This window comes from Athene noctua, chromosome 5, assembly GCF_965140245.1.
Source record: "Athene noctua chromosome 5, bAthNoc1.hap1.1, whole genome shotgun sequence".
Taxonomy (NCBI): Eukaryota; Metazoa; Chordata; class Aves; order Strigiformes; family Strigidae; genus Athene; species Athene noctua.
The window spans coordinates 33,696,828-33,713,630 of record NC_134041.1 but is presented as its reverse complement, the minus strand read 5'-3'; the positions used below and the strand labels follow the sequence as shown (position 1 = coordinate 33,713,630).

At 43.9% G+C, this 16,803-nt stretch overlaps 1 protein-coding gene across 1 annotated transcript in view; it reads right to left on the bottom strand.

Annotated features, from left to right (window-relative positions):
* The window catches only part of LOC141961084 (ral guanine nucleotide dissociation stimulator-like 1), a 74,955-nt gene that overhangs the window by 19,685 nt on the left and 38,467 nt on the right, over positions 1-16,803 (bottom strand). Inside the window, exons 4-7 of the mRNA XM_074907632.1 lie at positions 9,105-9,182; positions 6,166-6,350; positions 3,596-3,720; positions 2,695-2,910 (exon numbers count right to left, since the gene is read on the bottom strand). Coding sequence (XP_074763733.1) covers positions 2,695-2,910; positions 3,596-3,720; positions 6,166-6,350; positions 9,105-9,182 — 604 coding nt within the window. The remainder of the gene's footprint in view (positions 1-2,694; positions 2,911-3,595; positions 3,721-6,165; positions 6,351-9,104; positions 9,183-16,803) is intronic.

Genomic DNA, 16,803 nt, shown 5'->3' with positions numbered 1-16,803 from the left:
TTATATATTCTTGTACATTCTAAAAATAACGGTAAACCCGTGTGCTGCTCTAGCGCATGCCCATTTCAAAAACTAGTTCCTGTCAGCACTTTCAATAAGGACTACTAACCGCGGGCAGCCGGTAGATAAGTTTCTGCTTTGCTATTTTAAAGGAATCCCTTCTTATCTGTTTCTTCCATAACAAGCACAAATTCTTTTGCTTTTAGCCATCATCAGTCTAGACGCCATTAGTCTTCCAACACAAGTGCATCATTAATTCAGACGTCGTTAATCTCCTAACCCAAATACTGATGATACATCTACATTGTCAGTGACGCAGAAGGTTCACGACCAGGCATACGCACCCACAGCACATTAGGAATTCAATCCTGGATTTGGTGTTCTCAATGATTTAACTGATTGCAGACTAAACTTTAGCAAGCTTTCATTTACATATAGGAAGAATTTTTAAGACTGCTCTGAATAACATTGTTTCATGCTGTGCCCTTCACAGGGGGGAAACCAGAAAGAATACTGTGCAGAAGCAACTTTGAGTTTAAAAGATTAAGCATAACAGGGTAGTAACGATTTCAACGTTCCTTTTCAGTTTTAAAGAAAAAATTGTGTGAGTAAAATTGGCTGCTCCTGCTCAGGAACCCCAGATCTAGGTGGAGCAGAGAGGGCTGGCAGTTCGGAAAAGTATTCGGTTTATCCTGTAAACCAAGAAACTGGATCCAAAAGTCACGAACAAATAACAAACGTGGAACTCCACGCTGCTTAGTTACAGAGTCAGCAGTCTGGGAATAACTGCACTTTAATGAGGGGATTATTTTCTAATTCAGACATCTAACTATTCAAAACATTCATTTGCACGCAAAAAGCAAGCAGCTTTCTTCAGAAGTGGGCAGCTAAGCAGATATGCAACTAGCTGTTCGACATGTGCAATTATTTTGTAGAGCGTGCTCATGCATTTTTCACGTGCTTAGCTAAGACTGGAGCATTGAATTATGTGTATGAACTAAGTACAGGGAGAAGCACTGAATCAACAGAGGTGGAGATCAAAGTTCTCCATCCACAGAACAAGTATGCCGAGAGCGGTCCCTGTCCTGGCTTCCCGGGCCTCCCTGCTCCCTGGGACCAGCAGGAAGCTGCTTCGTACTTGCTCGCCCAGGCTGCAGCCCAGGCTGCCCCACGAAGGCCCCTTCAGCTGGTACCCTCTGCAACTTAAAGATCTGCCCACAGACAATAGGAATCAAACTTCCTAATCCATTCACAGGGGCTACAAAGCAGCCATCAGACGAGAACTATGAGTCAATGGAAGTGCCAAAAGAGGTGAAAGACTTCTTCCCCACACCAGCCTCCTGAACCAGCAGCTGCCAAAGCTCAGGTGCCAGGACTAACAACGCTGCCGCTGGGAGCATACAAGTGCAGGGTCAAGGTTGGAAAGCCTCTGCTTGGCTTGAACTTTTTATGACTGCTTATTTTGTATAGCTCAGAAAGAATCCACGTGATTCTTAAAACACAAGTCAACACACATCCATATGAAAGTGCTTTAAATGTTCTCTTCAAGAGAGATCCCGTTTGCTGCCAGCTGCCCAGTGCTCTGAGGGGAGTTAAAAAGCTTACAGTAAAATGTTAAAGATAAGATCTAAGAAATTAGCAAACTGGAGTTATGTAAAGAAGTCATGAAAAACCCTTTCGCACAAAGATTAAGAAACACACAATCTGCTACAAGACAAAGGAATCGAAGCCAAGAGTATAAACGGGTTAGAGAAACGCGTGAGACAATGATAAACCAGAAAGGTAAGATGAGGAGGAGTCTGGTACCATATTGTAACTCTACTTATTTTTTCTGGTCACTGCTTGCACCCCTCACCCCCTCCAAACTCAGCTGGTTTGCATACATGATGGGAACCATGAATAACTCAGTAGGCAAATGACCTTCCAGCCTCAAGGACTTTTCAAAACAAAAGAGTACAAACAATAATTTCATTTTTTCCATGTTGAAGAGGCTACTGCTTCCTAGAAGTGTTAGCTTTCTCTGCACTTACTTCAAACCCTGTATTTGCTTTCCTTTCACATGTACACACACATATGTAAATGTATAAAACACAAACAGTTGTGCTGCCTTCCACCACATCTGATTTCAAGTCCCATGGCGTTCATCGACGCAGGAGAGGGAGCATGATGCTCACTGGCTGAACACGAATGGCCAAAGGCAGGCAAGTGCAAAGCTTATTCTGACTGTGCCTGCTGCTTGCACCACTGCCAGTCCGACTCCTTTCTTGTTAGACTTTCTTCTGCAAACAAGTCTAACCTTTGGATGATATCAACCATCACTTCTCTTCCTTCCCTGATACGAGCAGCATTTAGTTCCAGGGAAGTGAACTGGTTGAATTTATACCCATCTTCCCATAAACGTTGCATCATCAAGTATGTGGCACTCCCCATCTGCAAGACACAGTACCTGCCTCACCCATTAATTAGCACTCCCCAACCAAAGAGACAAGCACCAACCCCACTTCCATGGTGGGGAAGCAACTGAGGAAGGGCAACACTTCATCTACTGTTACAAAGAAAGGCAGTCAAAAATAGAAAGCATTAGAGCTAAGATGGCCTGGGACCAACGCATCCAACACCTTCCTCCCCTTCCAACTCCCCCACTCCAAGGCACCCACACGAGAAACATTAAACAGTCTAGAATAAATGCCTTACATGTGCAATATGAATCCATTTCTCAATGATCTTGGCTCTTTGCTGTGATTTGAGCTCCTTGTCCTTCAGGATAGTGCTGACCACACATTTGGTAACGACATTGAACTGTGAGATGGTAGCCCTGATGGTCAGCGCCAGGTGCTTATATTCTTTCTTATTCCGTCGAGACCAGATGCATCCCAAACAGTGGTAGGGCACAACCTTCTTGAAGAGTTCCTAGAGTGAAGCAGAGGTGTCTACGTCAGCAGGGTTCTCCTAAATCTCTACTATCCACAAGAAGAAATGCATGTTTACATGGATCTAAATCTAATATGGCATTAAAAGGTAAATATTTGTTTTCCGTTAGTTTGAAATACACGCTTTGGCAGTATGTACACTTTATTTTTTTTATACATAAAGTGTATATACTTTAATATATATATCTATTGTATATTTGGCAGAAATAGACACTTTATAGGCTTGATGCCCTAAAAGAACTGACAGCTAAACACTCCTGGGAAAACCAAGGGGAAATTCTTTTATATCATGATATTTTGAAGGAGATTGATACAGACAAATCAAATCAGAGCACTGCATTTAAGAGTACCGATACATCTTTAGTATACGTCATAAAAATGTGCTATTTCTCAGGTGTACAAATACTGAGCTCTGCAGAAAAGGCTACACAGTATACATTCACGCTTATTTTAATTTAAAAAAAAAATAATCTTTGGAATGACTGAAGGAAAAAAAGCCCAATGAATGAAGCCAGTTTGGATAACCAAGCAGAGCTGTGTTCTGTGTCCCAACAACAGACCTTTTCTGGAACACTATACTTACATTGACATATCTTTACAAAAAATTTTTAGAAGCCCCACACTATTTACCCCAGCATTTCAAGTAGTACATATACTCTACATACTGCATCCATGTATGTCAACTGTTCTGCCACAAGGTCTGCCTGGAAAAAAGAGAATTCTTCAGGCCTGCTGATGTCCATTTCCTCTTCATCACGTAGGTTACAGAGGGAAGCAACACGGAACCCATCTGTCCAGGATGGAAAACACGACTTGGTAAATTTATACAGCAAACAGTGAATCAAAGCAGATGTTTGTTTATTTTAAACCACCACTCTATATATTATAGCAGAACACACAAAGGGTCCTGCCTGACCTAATAGCCCCGCTGTGCTGCATATTTTGGTGAGAAAGATGATGACCAGAAAATTAAATTGGCAAAGAAAAGGTGGAAGGAAAAGAGAACTGAGCTGTTCAGGGTCTCTTAGCAGAGAAGTGACTTAACCCATTCACTAAACATTCTTCTGAAAGAAGAATGCCCCAACAAAAATTTCTTATTAACATTGCAGAATTTTGTTAATCTACCTTTTAGTATTAATGCGTCTTATAATCTGAAAAACCAAAAATTAACCAAACTGAAAAGGAACAAGACTGCAGTCATATCCCCAAAATACTGCATTAGGAGTGCTCTTATATCCAGATTTCAGCTCCCATGTGGGGAACTAAAAGGAGAGATCAGATTTCTTGGCACCATTTGTGCTTACATAAACTACATTGAAGAGAGTTTATTCCAGCATCCCTCACCTTCCCTCTCTGGGATTTCTGCCCAGAAAAGGGAGAACAGTGAGCACCTACAGCATTCAGCTGAATGCTGCTTCTAAATCTGCCCTGGGCAGCAATGAAGAGGTGAGAGAGGAGAGTTGTCCTCATCAAGGGACCAGATCCAGTGCAGAAGGGAAAGGATTTCACAGATGTTCCCATGTCACCTTTTGGCTCCCACAGGTTGAGAACAAAGCCACATTAAAACACAAAGAAATATGCCCTTGTTTCCCATGGTAGAGGAGGAAGTCAAACAGAAAATCTCTGAAAAGAAATCCTCTTCCTAATCCCTTTTACTGTAAGGTGACAGTAACTCCATGAGAAGGGAGGGAAAAAAAATGGACTTGTTGAAGACTAACACTGAAAGTGCTGAGTTTACTACTAGTGAGATTTCATTAACAAAAACAACCAGTGCATTTCAGAGTGTGTTGTGCAATACTTCATAACCAGTTAAAGCAGAACAGATATTAAAGCGACAAAAGCAGACTGCGATATTTTATCATTGTTTTTCAAAATACTTCAGTTTTCCTTTCTTTGTTCATTAGCAAAACCTAATCATCAGTGTAAATTGCTACAGTTCTGATGTAACAAATTATTAACTAGAGGCTCTATCCAGACTTCCATCCGCACATTCCAACTGCACAATTTATTGACAGAGCTAAACGCAATAAAGGGAGACCTCTGTTCCAGCATTATTTTTCCGTGACTGTTTTGTAACACTGCGCATAATTAAATGGATTTCTACCAAACTGTTACAAGAGTTACACCTTCTTCTCCCTCTTTTTGGCTGTGTAACTCCTCATTTTCCCTTCCGCCTTGAAATTCAGTGAAAATCCTCATCGCAAAGTTGCAACCCTACTCAAAATCTCCCAGTGCCTTTAAAATCAGGTCCTCGAGTGCAACGCAAGAATTTTCCTTTTCTTTTTTCATGCCTTTTTTTTCTCTTTTCTCCTTCACCTTCATAAATGTGTAACCAGTCTTTTCCCTGCTGTCCAAGAAGCTGGAATTCTCTCGTACTCAAGTATCTCATCATCTTCAAATCGCTGATCCGTTTAGGTCCCCCTCAAAGCCCAGCTGCCCTCTTGACTTCACTGACAGCAACCACGTGCCCCTTTTGAATTTGCAGTCTCTGACTCACCTTGATTTGCATTGCTCAAGCAGCAAGAATTGAGGCCAGAAATGGCTTTTTTCTACGTATCTGATACTGCAGTCTAATCTACCGGCATGGCTGATGGCAGCACTGAACGGAGGTCTGATTACGCAAATCAAACTGTAGGATTAGGACCCAAATTTGTAAATTCATAGCACAATATGAATGCTTTGGGACAATAATTATCAGCAAGCCTTGATGCCAGACCACACATTAAGAGTTCTGAAAGAAATCTCAGAAATAAACAAAGATGGAGCTCTGATAAAGTAAGCGACAAGTCTAAAACTCTTCTAACCCCACAGCTCTGTATTTTTCTTTCTGCTGGTTTGGGCTTTTCTCGGTGCATGTGTGTTGAAATGAAAAAAACAGCTAGAGACCTGCTGTGTGTTTTAATTCCATGACACGGGAAGGGCGCTGACAATTAACGACTTAGTTGCTGCAGTAATCTCAAAGTTTTGGCTAAATATTAGACAAGTGCTGGATTTCCCAATCCCAATCCCCACAATAAACAGGCATAGGCACCTACACTATAGGACTATTTCATCCCGCACAGAGCCTGCAGCCTCACAGAGATTTTTTTTTAAAGAAAGAAACAAGAAAAAAGTCCCTGGTGAGCCTCACAATATAATCAATTAGCCTACGAGTTAGTGAAGTGTACTCCACACAAACCCCTGTGTCACCACACAGTCCGGGAGAACAGGAAGGCAGAAGGGAAAGGTAACTTACCGTCCTTTTCCACTTCTTGGTTCTGGAACTTCTCCAAGAGGTTCTGCGCCCTCCTCTCCAGGTCAGAGCCAGGGATATTCTTCTTCAAGTAATCCAACAGCTTCATCAAACATGGGTAGTCAGGCGGCTCTCTGAAATCCTCAGTACACTGATCAAGCCAGGCTCCTAAGATTGATGCTACTTCACTAAGAGCAAATACACAAGAACACACTGGTTGTAAACAGCATGTATTGATGCAACCGCAGGTATCTGTGTCTAATACAACAATAAAAACACAGGCATTCATACCCCACATGAAGGCAGTATGAAGACTTTTTTGAGCAAAGAATTTAATTTTTATACATGGAATCTTATTAAGATATCACTCAGATTTTGCCAGGGACCTCAGTGAAGTTGCTCCTGATTTGCCCTCCCCCAAGTGGATCTGATTATAGTCCCCAAATGAAAACGAATAAAGAATCAAATCCACTTAAGCTATATTGAGACTCTTCTATTAAATTCAGGACATCAAATATTGATAGAATAGAACAGATTATTTCAGTTGGAAGGGACCTACAACGATCATCTAAGTCCGACTGCCTGACCACTTCAGGGCTGACCAAAAGTTACGGCACGTTGTTAAGGGCATTGTCCAAATGCCTCTCAAACACTGACGGCCTTGGGGCATTGACCACCTCTCTGGGAAGCCTGTTCCAGGGTTTGACCACTCTCTCAGTAAAGAAATGCTTCCTAATGCCCAGCCTGAACCTCCCCTGGCACAGCCCTGAACCATTCCCATGCGTCCTGTCCCTGGATCCCAGGGAGAAGAGCTCAGCACCTCCCTCTCCACGTCCCCTCCTCAGGAAGCTGCAGAGAGCCATGAGGTCGCCCCTCAGCCTCCTTTTCTCCAAACCAGACAAGCCCAAGGTCCTCAGCCGCTCCTCACAGGACATGCCTCCAGCCCTGACACCACCTTGGTTGCCCTCCTCTGGACGCATTCAGGGTAGCAGCTTCCCCCGTGGAAGCGCTAAATCAAACGCTTCCTTTGCTGCCCTTCCTCCCATCAGTTGCTGCTGCCAAGTCTAGGGACCAAGCTGAAGCTGCATTGTCCTCCAACCCATACTACTCACGATCTGCTGTCTTAGGAGAAAGACTGAAGGAAACCTTGGCTTCTGTGAAAAAGCCGTCTAAGCCTGAACCTAACCCCCATGAACATACACAGTGAGATTGCCTCATCTGTGAAGATAACACCCTAACCGTGACATGTGCAGCACAGGCAGTGCCCCGTATCGAGCTTGAAGCGCCAAGACAGCTGAACCCAGAAGACAGACTGGCCTTGCTAATCTCAGGATGAAATGCGTTTAACAAAAAAATGTATCAGCAGAACCTTGAGTTTACCCTTAGCTCAAAGACAGGGAGGGTTTGTCAAATTATACCATGCAAAAAGGTTATGCTCGGTTATGCTGGAAGAGGAACGCTTAAGGAGTTAGAGGAGCACTGGATCTTGTTCAGGAAAGTTATCGCACGCCTTCTTAGACACATGTAGCTAAAAAGACACCAACTGCAGAGAACTGCCCATGGACAAGCCTAACACAGACTGAGAGGGATGAGGGGAAACCAGAGCTGATGCGGTTTCCACCCTGCCTGAAACAGAGGGAAGTGATCTGTTTATCTCCTTTTCCTGGTTTATGTAGGTTTTAACCCACACCCACCTATTGGGACTGGTACATAGATACTCCACAAATGGATGCTTATGGGAAATTCTTTAAATCCTGTCTTTGCAGGGACTTCCCATCATTTCAACTTGATTTTGTAACAAGACGTAAAATTTATGCTATGGTTTTCCAGAGATAACTCACAATGTTGTTGACAAATTTCAACTGAGTGTGAAAAAAACTAAACAAAGTCTGCCAAAATAATCTAATTACTTCAAGTTTTAAGAAAATTCAAGCCTGGATAAAAAAAGTAACTATCAACTTTTCTTTTTTTCTGCTGCATTTTCTGTGAGATCTGTGGTTCGTCACAGCAACGTGCCGGTAGCTCACCATGTCTATATTGGTGCACTACGACCACGGGCCACAGCACATATTACAGGCAGGGAAGACACAGGCAGCATATCAAAAAACGATGTCAAGAGAATTTTGTTCGCATGAGCTGACAGAGGGATTAGGGAAAAGGACTTTTGTGTGCAGTCACATAACATGACCCACTATCCACAGCCACTGCCTCATAATCACCTACTGTGACAGAGTAGGACATAACGTGAAAGGGAAAAGAGTCCCTTGTTCCAGAGTAAAAGGCAAAAGAAACCTCTAACTTTCCTGAGAAAATGAAGTCCTGAAGATTTCCCCCTTGACAAGGAAGCCATCCCTGTATTTCAAACCTCTTCCAGCCAGTAGTCACATAAATGGTGCTAGGAGGATAAGCAAACCCCTTTTTCACCCCTTTAACTGCACTTCAAGACAGCTTTGCTCTTTTTCTTGCAAATTCGGATGACTTCAGAATTTAAATCTCACTCTAAAAGCAACACTGTAAATCACAGGGGCACCAGTGGCAAAGAAACACGCATACACACGCTGCCTGAAACAACCCCAGCTTCGGTCTGCAGACACTGCTGTTATGCACAATGAAATCAGTCACAAGCCATAACCATTTACCACCAGAGGTAAAGCAGGGGAAACAAACACTCCTCCTTTGTTTAATCAACTAACTCTTGGCCTAGATGTGTTCGTCTCATGTTGAATTCTGAGACAATTTCCCTGACAGAAAGATCTCTGCGTCATAGGGCTGGATATCTTACCAGACCGTTGATATGTGGCCTTTACACAAGCCTCTTGAAGCAAGCAAACAGTGCTCTGAAATTTCAAAGGAAGCAACATCTATGCTGCCCACAGCCTCCCCCAGTACCGAATCCTGACTGGGGCTTCCTGTGCAAAATAACAGTGAAGAAACACACTTACGTCCCCAGGACTGGTTTGGATTCAGAGGAATCCTGGCTTACATCCTCTTCACAGCCTGAGGGCTCTGGGTTTCCGCACCTGAAAAAATGAGACGGGTGTTTAGAGGAACTCCGACTGAATAAAAGCAAAATCCTAAATAGCATAATTCATATACAAGTCTCATCAACAACTAAAAAGCTCAAATACGGAATCTAACATTTGGGCAAAACTAAGGAGCTTGAAGATTATGTCACTTAGGAGGAAAAAAGTCCTCAAGAGACAGACAGTTTCTTCCAACCGAATTTGTTCACTTACAGGAAGCAGCCTGCACACAGGAGGAATCAACCAAAACATTTTCCTTGCTCACAGCTCCAAGACCCTTTCTGCCTGTTGGCACTCCATCCTTTCCCAGAGCAATATTCCAGGGCGCAATGAGGCTGCAACACAACCACTTTCTCCAACGCAGCTTCTCTTTCTCTAGTAGTTGCCATTTCTTCCTACTCCAAGAGTGATTTCCCACAAAGTTTTCGAGGTGACAAGTGCCCACTCGTGCCAAAACTACTGACACAGTTGTCACGAGTGGGAAGGGCCCACGGCACTCTGAAAATTACCACTGGGAAAGAGGAAACCATGGGCACGACTCCAAAAGTGCAAAGCAAAATCTCTCACCTACACAGGCAGCGCACGTGCCTCGAAGGCAGGATTATGCCCTTCATTTTCAACGGCAGTGCCCCCTGTTTCAGACATACAGCTCCGTAACGGAGTTCATGGCTCCTTACAGCCAGCTTTCATGAGTGAAAGCGGACAATTACGCACAGTCCAGAATAAGGCAAGCTGATTTTACGCATTCTGTGCCCAACTAAGGGTAACAGGCACCTGAAATTAATCTGAACAGTCAGAGGAGAGTAAGTGCATCTTTAAGTGCTTGTGCTACAACATCCTCGTAACATCAGATAGAGAACACGTAGCGGGCTGCCAGTTTGTGTCCAGCAGGTTCATGTCAGAACTCTTAACAAAGTCATCCAAAATGTTTCAAAGGACAAAAGGAAGAGGTGGAAGTATCAGTCTAAGGCTTCACACGCAAGAATCCCAGGTCTGTACAGATAGCATTTGCAATTCAAAGAAAAATTCCATTCAATTCAACTCACTATTTATTTATTCCAACTTTCTCTGTTAAAAATGTGTCTTTTATAAAAGTCAGTAAAATAAATCATACACAAAATATTACTGGCTAAAAGGGACAATCTATATGCACACAGCTATTGGCTCCTCTGATAAATCTGTGCCTCTTTGGCAATTTACAGGCTTAGGAAGCAAGACACTCTCACGACACACTGTCACTTGGCAAGTCAGCTCCTCTTTAAAGTTACTAGCACCCCCACAAACTTGCTGTCCTTTCGTATTTTATTCTTCAAAGATACGAAGAATTACCCATTCAGAAGAATGAATTCCTCAACAGTTTTACATTCTTGGATACATGCACTGTCGATTTGTATTGCTCCCCGTGCTCTATGTCAGAATTAGTACAGACTGAGAGGTAAAGCTCACAGTAGTAAATCTAACTGTACGGCCTGCTCCCCAGGGTGGCTGCTCTTTCCTCGTCTGACTTCTTACCTGGCTGCAAAGTTACTGCACTTGAGCAACCACAGCTATTATCACAATCACAGCAGGACTGGCACTTAGGCATTTCAACATCGCTATTAATTGAGCCACATAACGTCCCTACAAAGCAAGTAGGATCATACCCCTTTCCTGACACAAAAGAAAAGCACAGATGGCTTATCCGTGCCTTGTTCCTTACCTACCTAAGCCGGAGAGCCAAAATTAAAAGCTAGGAGTTCTTACGCTACTCCTCTGTTCTGATTACTATAGGCCAGAACAACTGATTCTGTACATCACGGAGTCATAAGTGCTGCTGCGGGCACGAGGGGTGGTGACTTACAGGTATTGCTGTCAGGGAAAGCGGGGGAAGATGTTCAGGAAAGAAGAAACCGTCTTCTAGAGAAGCCGATCTCATGAGCTCCACTGCCATCAGAAAAACAGCTGAGATGACCAAGTGACAACAGCCCTGGTTTGCAGCAGGTCCTATCCACTTCACCAAACGCTTAGGGCCGCGCTCTGTAGTGAGCTGTGAGAGCTTAGCCCTCCAATGGCCGTATTTTTCACATCTACAGAAACCTTCCCTGATACCTGTTCCAATAACCCCACTTCACAAAACCCTCGTGCAATAACGGTATCCCACACTCCCACTGATATTCCATGAAGGGCCATGCTCTCAGTAAAAACCTCTGACCACAAGCATCCAGTCAGACACACTGATGTGTCAGCTCAAAGAACATCTGTACTCTGTGCTCCCGACAACCAGGCACTTGGCTTTTAAAGTTCAAATCCTCAAAAAGACAGATACAGTGGCTCAGGTCTATCCTGTTAATAGCTGCAAAATGGACAAGCATACCAGGAGGACCTCTCCTTCCTCAAGTTACGAGATCACGAGAGGAGTTCAAATATGAACACAGATTTCACATGTAGACAATGAGCTCCCACAAGGCTCTCAAACGAGGCTGTGCCACAAGCGCACTCAAGCCCTGGCACGGGACTTGCAGGTCTATTCTGAGATACATAAACACACTGAGTGTTCTCCATCTCATAATCAAGCTCCTTTGGGTCCATGACACGGCAGTTGGGGGACTAATCCCAACCTGATTTACCCTGGTGAAACTATTCTCCTCATCCCCAGTACAAATGCTTCATCTGTTTTGCAGGAAGGGTACTGCTGTAGCTCATATTCTGTGCCTGGACTGACTGGGAAAGGGGAAAGTCAAATGGTTTGCCCAAAGCTGGAAGAGACCCTGGAGCTCATTTTCGATGGCAGTGTGGGAACCTGCTGGCTGCCTACTACTGCCTCTACCCATTACAGAACACTGCCTTCTTGGTGCTTGTAATGAATTTTTAACTACCAGCTGTTCTTTGATGAGTTCTCATGGCAAAATGGGAGGAAAAGACTGATAGCTCTCTGTCACAGCAGCCAGGAAAAAAATCAGAGAATTGAGCTCCCATGTTGAGTCTCATGGGGCAAGAGGAACAGCCCAAATCAGTAGAGCTTCTAGCTTGCTGTCCTTGCTAAGTGCTAAAAAAAAAAAAATAAACTAACAACCGATAACATGTGTTTCTAACTAAAGCCTCAGAGAGTCCTGTGTCATTTACAGACATTAATTAAGCTCTACATCTCTTCTTGTCAGAGACAGCTACTGAAATGCTCACAGCCAAGGAGCTTTTACCAATTTATCTCTGGTGGTTAAGCAAAACAGTTGCTGCATGAGTGACGGAAGGCAAAGCGACCTCACTGTCCAACCAATCCATTCAGACAACGGAGGACAGGAAGGTGTTCAGTATGTTAACGACACATTTCTGGACTGGGGATGTTTGAACCCTTTTAAGCCAGACTCAAAACCCCCCTAATCCCAACACACAAGCCATCAGAAAAGCATGGAGGTAAGCAGTGGGAAGACCACGCTCGGTATTGTAGAACAGAACTGAATCGACAGTCTGCCTGAATCTCAGGAATTAAAACAGTGCAGCGTATTTCTCAGTCTTGATTGGACTGTGTGACATGTGGACATGACAGAAGAGTTCCACATTTTTCTTCCACCTCAAAACAAAAGGAAGCTAAAGGCTTCTTCTTCAGTTACGCCTTGAGAAGTCAGTGCACTGATAAAAAAACCTAAGGTCTTCTTAACTGGTGGAAGCTGAGACATTCATAGAAAAACAATCCTCAGTAACGCTGACAAGAATAGAGCATCTTCATACTGTAATCAAATATAACGTTGCAGCTACTCTTCACTGCCACAATGCATGCAAACCACAGATCACACCGCTGTCAAAGAACAAATGCTGAAGACCTAAGGCACATTTTACACCCGACGTCTACAGATAAAATCCACGTTCATATGGTGCTAGGAGGATAAGCAAACCCCTTTTTCACCCCTTTAACTGCACTTCAAGACAGCTTTGCTCTTTTTCTTGCAAATTCGGATGACTTCAGAATTTAAATCTCACTCTAAAAGCAACACTGTAAATCACAGGGGCACCAGTGGCAAAGAAACACGCATACACACGCTGCCTGAAACAACCCCAGCTTCGGTCTGCAGACACTGCTGTTATGCACAATGAAATCAGTCACAAGCCATAACCATTTACCACCAGAGGTAAAGCAGGGGAAACAAACACTCCTCCTTTGTTTAATCAACTAACTCTTGGCCTAGATGTGTTCGTCTCATGTTGAATTCTGAGACAATTTCCCTGACAGAAAGATCTCTGCGTTATAGGGCTGGATATCTTACCAGACCGTTGATATGTGGCCTTTACACAAGCCTCTTGAAGCAAGCCAACAGTGCTCTGAAATTTCAAAGGAAGCAACATCTATGCTGCCCACAGCCTCCCCCAGTACCGAATCCTGACTGGGGCTTCCTGTGCAAAATAACAGTGAAGAAACACACTTACGTCCCCAGGACTGGTTTGGATTCAGAGGAATCCTGGCTTACATCCTCTTCACAGCCTGAGGGCTCTGGGTTTTCGCACCTGAAAAAATGAGACGGGTGTTTAGAGGAACTCCGACTGAATAAAAGCAAAATCCTAAATAGCATAATTCATATACAAGTCTCATCAACAACTAAAAAGCTCAAATACGGAATCTAACATTTGGGCAAAACTAAGGAGCTTGAAGATTATGTCACTTAGGAGGAAAAAAGTCCTCAAGAGACAGACAGTTTCTTCCAACCGAATTTGTTCACTTACAGGAAGCAGCCTGCACACAGGAGGAATCAACCAAAACATTTTCCTTGCTCACAGCTCCAAGACCCTTTCTGCCTGTTGGCACTCCATCCTTTCCCAGAGCAATATTCCAGGGCGCAATGAGGCTGCAACACAACCACTTTCTCCAACGCAGCTTCTCTTTCTCTAGTAGTTGCCATTTCTTCCTACTCCAAGAGTGATTTCCCACAAAGTTTTCGAGGTGACAAGTGCCCACTCGTGCCAAAACTACTGACACAGTTGTCACGAGTGGGAAGGGCCCACGGCACTCTGAAAATTACCACTGGGAAAGAGGAAACCATGGGCACGACTCCAAAAGTGCAAAGCAAAATCTCTCACCTACACAGGCAGCGCACGTGCCTCGAAGGCAGGATTATGCCCTTCATTTTCAACGGCAGTGCCCCCTGTTTCAGACATACAGCTCCGTAACGGAGTTCATGGCTCCTTACAGCCAGCTTTCATGACTGAAAGCGGACAATTACGCACAGTCCAGAATAAGGCAAGCTGATTTTACGCATTCTGTGCCCAACTAAGGGTAACAGGCACCTGAAATTAATCTGAACAGTCAGAGGAGAGTAAGTGCATCTTTAAGTGCTTGTGCTACAACATCCTCGTAACATCAGGTAGATGTATCACGTAGCGGGCTGCCAGTTTGTGTCCAGCAGGTTCATGTCAGAACTCTTAACAAAGTCATCCAAAATGTTTCAAAGGACAAAAGGAAGAGGTGGAAGTATCAGTCTAAGGCTTCACACGCAAGAATCCCAGGTCTGTACAGATAGCATTTGCAATTCAAAGAAAAATTCCATTCAATTCAACTCACTATTTATTTATTCCAACTTTCTCTGTTAAAAATGTGTCTTTTATAAAAGTCAGTAAAATAAATCATACACAAAATATTACTGGCTAAAAGGGACAATCTATATGCACACAGCTATTGGCTCCTCTGATAAATCTGTGCCTCTTTGGCAATTTACAGGCTTAGGAAGCAAGACACTCTCACGACACACTGTCACTTGGCAAGTCAGCTCCTCTTTAAAGTTACTAGCACCCCCACAAACTTGCTGTCCTTTCGTATTTTATTCTTCAAAGATACGAAGAATTACCCATTCAGAAGAATGAATTCCTCAACAGTTTTACATTCTTGGATACATGCACTGTCGATTTGTATTGCTCCCCGTGCTCTATGTCAGAATTAGTACAGACTGAGAGGTAAAGCTCACAGTAGTAAATCTAACTGTACGGCCTGCTCCCCAGGGTGGCTGCTCTTTCCTCGTCTGACTTCTTACCTGGCTGCAAAGTTACTGCACTTGAGCAACCACAGCTATTATCACAATCACAGCAGGACTGGCACTTAGGCATTTCAACATCGCTATTAATTGAGCCACATAACGTCCCTACAAAGCAAGTAGGATCATACCCCTTTCCTGACACAAAAGAAAAGCACAGATGGCTTATCCGTGCCTTGTTCCTTACCTACCTAAGCCGGAGAGCCAAAATTAAAAGCTAGGAGTTCTTACGCTACTCCTCTGTTCTGATTACTATAGGCCAGAACAACTGATTCTGTACATCACGGAGTCATAAGTGCTGCTGCGGGCACGAGGGGTGGTGACTTACAGGTATTGCTGTCAGGGAAAGCGGGGGAAGATGTTCAGGAAAGAAGAAACCGTCTTCTAGAGAAGCCGATCTCATGAGCTCCACTGCCATCAGAAAAACAGCTGAGATGACCAAGTGACAACAGCCCTGGTTTGCAGCAGGTCCTATCCACTTCACCAAACGCTTAGGGCCGCGCTCTGTAGTGAGCTGTGAGAGCTTAGCCCTCCAATGGCCGTATTTTTCACATCTACAGAAACCTTCCCTGATACCTGTTCCAATAACCCCACTTCACAAAACCCTCGTGCAATAACGGTATCCCACACTCCCACTGATATTCCATGAAGGGCCATGCTCTCAGTAAAAACCTCTGACCACAAGCATCCAGTCAGACACACTGATGTGTCAGCTCAAAGAACATCTGTACTCTGTGCTCCCGACAACCAGGCACTTGGCTTTTAAAGTTCAAATCCTCAAAAAGACAGATACAGTGGCTCAGGTCTATCCTGTTAATAGCTGCAAAATGGACAAGCATACCAGGAGGACCTCTCCTTCCTCAAGTTACGAGATCACGAGAGGAGTTCAAATATGAACACAGATTTCACATGTAGACAATGAGCTCCCACAAGGCTCTCAAACGAGGCTGTGCCACAAGCGCACTCAAGCCCTGGCACGGGACTTGCAGGTCTATTCTGAGATACATAAACACACTGAGTGTTCTCCATCTCATAATCAAGCTCCTTTGGGTCCATGACACGGCAGTTGGGGGACTAATCCCAACCTGATTTACCCTGGTGAAACTATTCTCCTCATCCCCAGTACAAATGCTTCATCTGTTTTGCAGGAAGGGTACTGCTGTAGCTCATATTCTGTGCCTGGACTGACTGGGAAAGGGGAAAGTCAAATGGTTTGCCCAAAGCTGGAAGAGACCCTGGAGCTCATTTTCGATGGCAGTGTGGGAACCTGCTGGCTGCCTACTACTGCCTCTACCCATTACAGAACACTGCCTTCTTGGTGCTTGTAATGAATTTTTAACTACCAGCTGTTCTTTGATGAGTTCTCATGGCAAAATGGGAGGAAAAGACTGATAGCTCTCTGTCACAGCAGCCAGGAAAAAAATCAGAGAATTGAGCTCCCATGTTGAGTCTCATGGGGCAAGAGGAACAGCCCAAATCAGTAGAGCTTCTAGCTTGCTGTCCTTGCTAAGTGCTAAAAAAAAAAAAATAAACTAACAACCGATAACATGTGTTTCTAACTAAAGCCTCAGAGAGTCCTGTGTCATTTACAGACATTAATTAAGCTCTACATCTCTTCTTGTCAG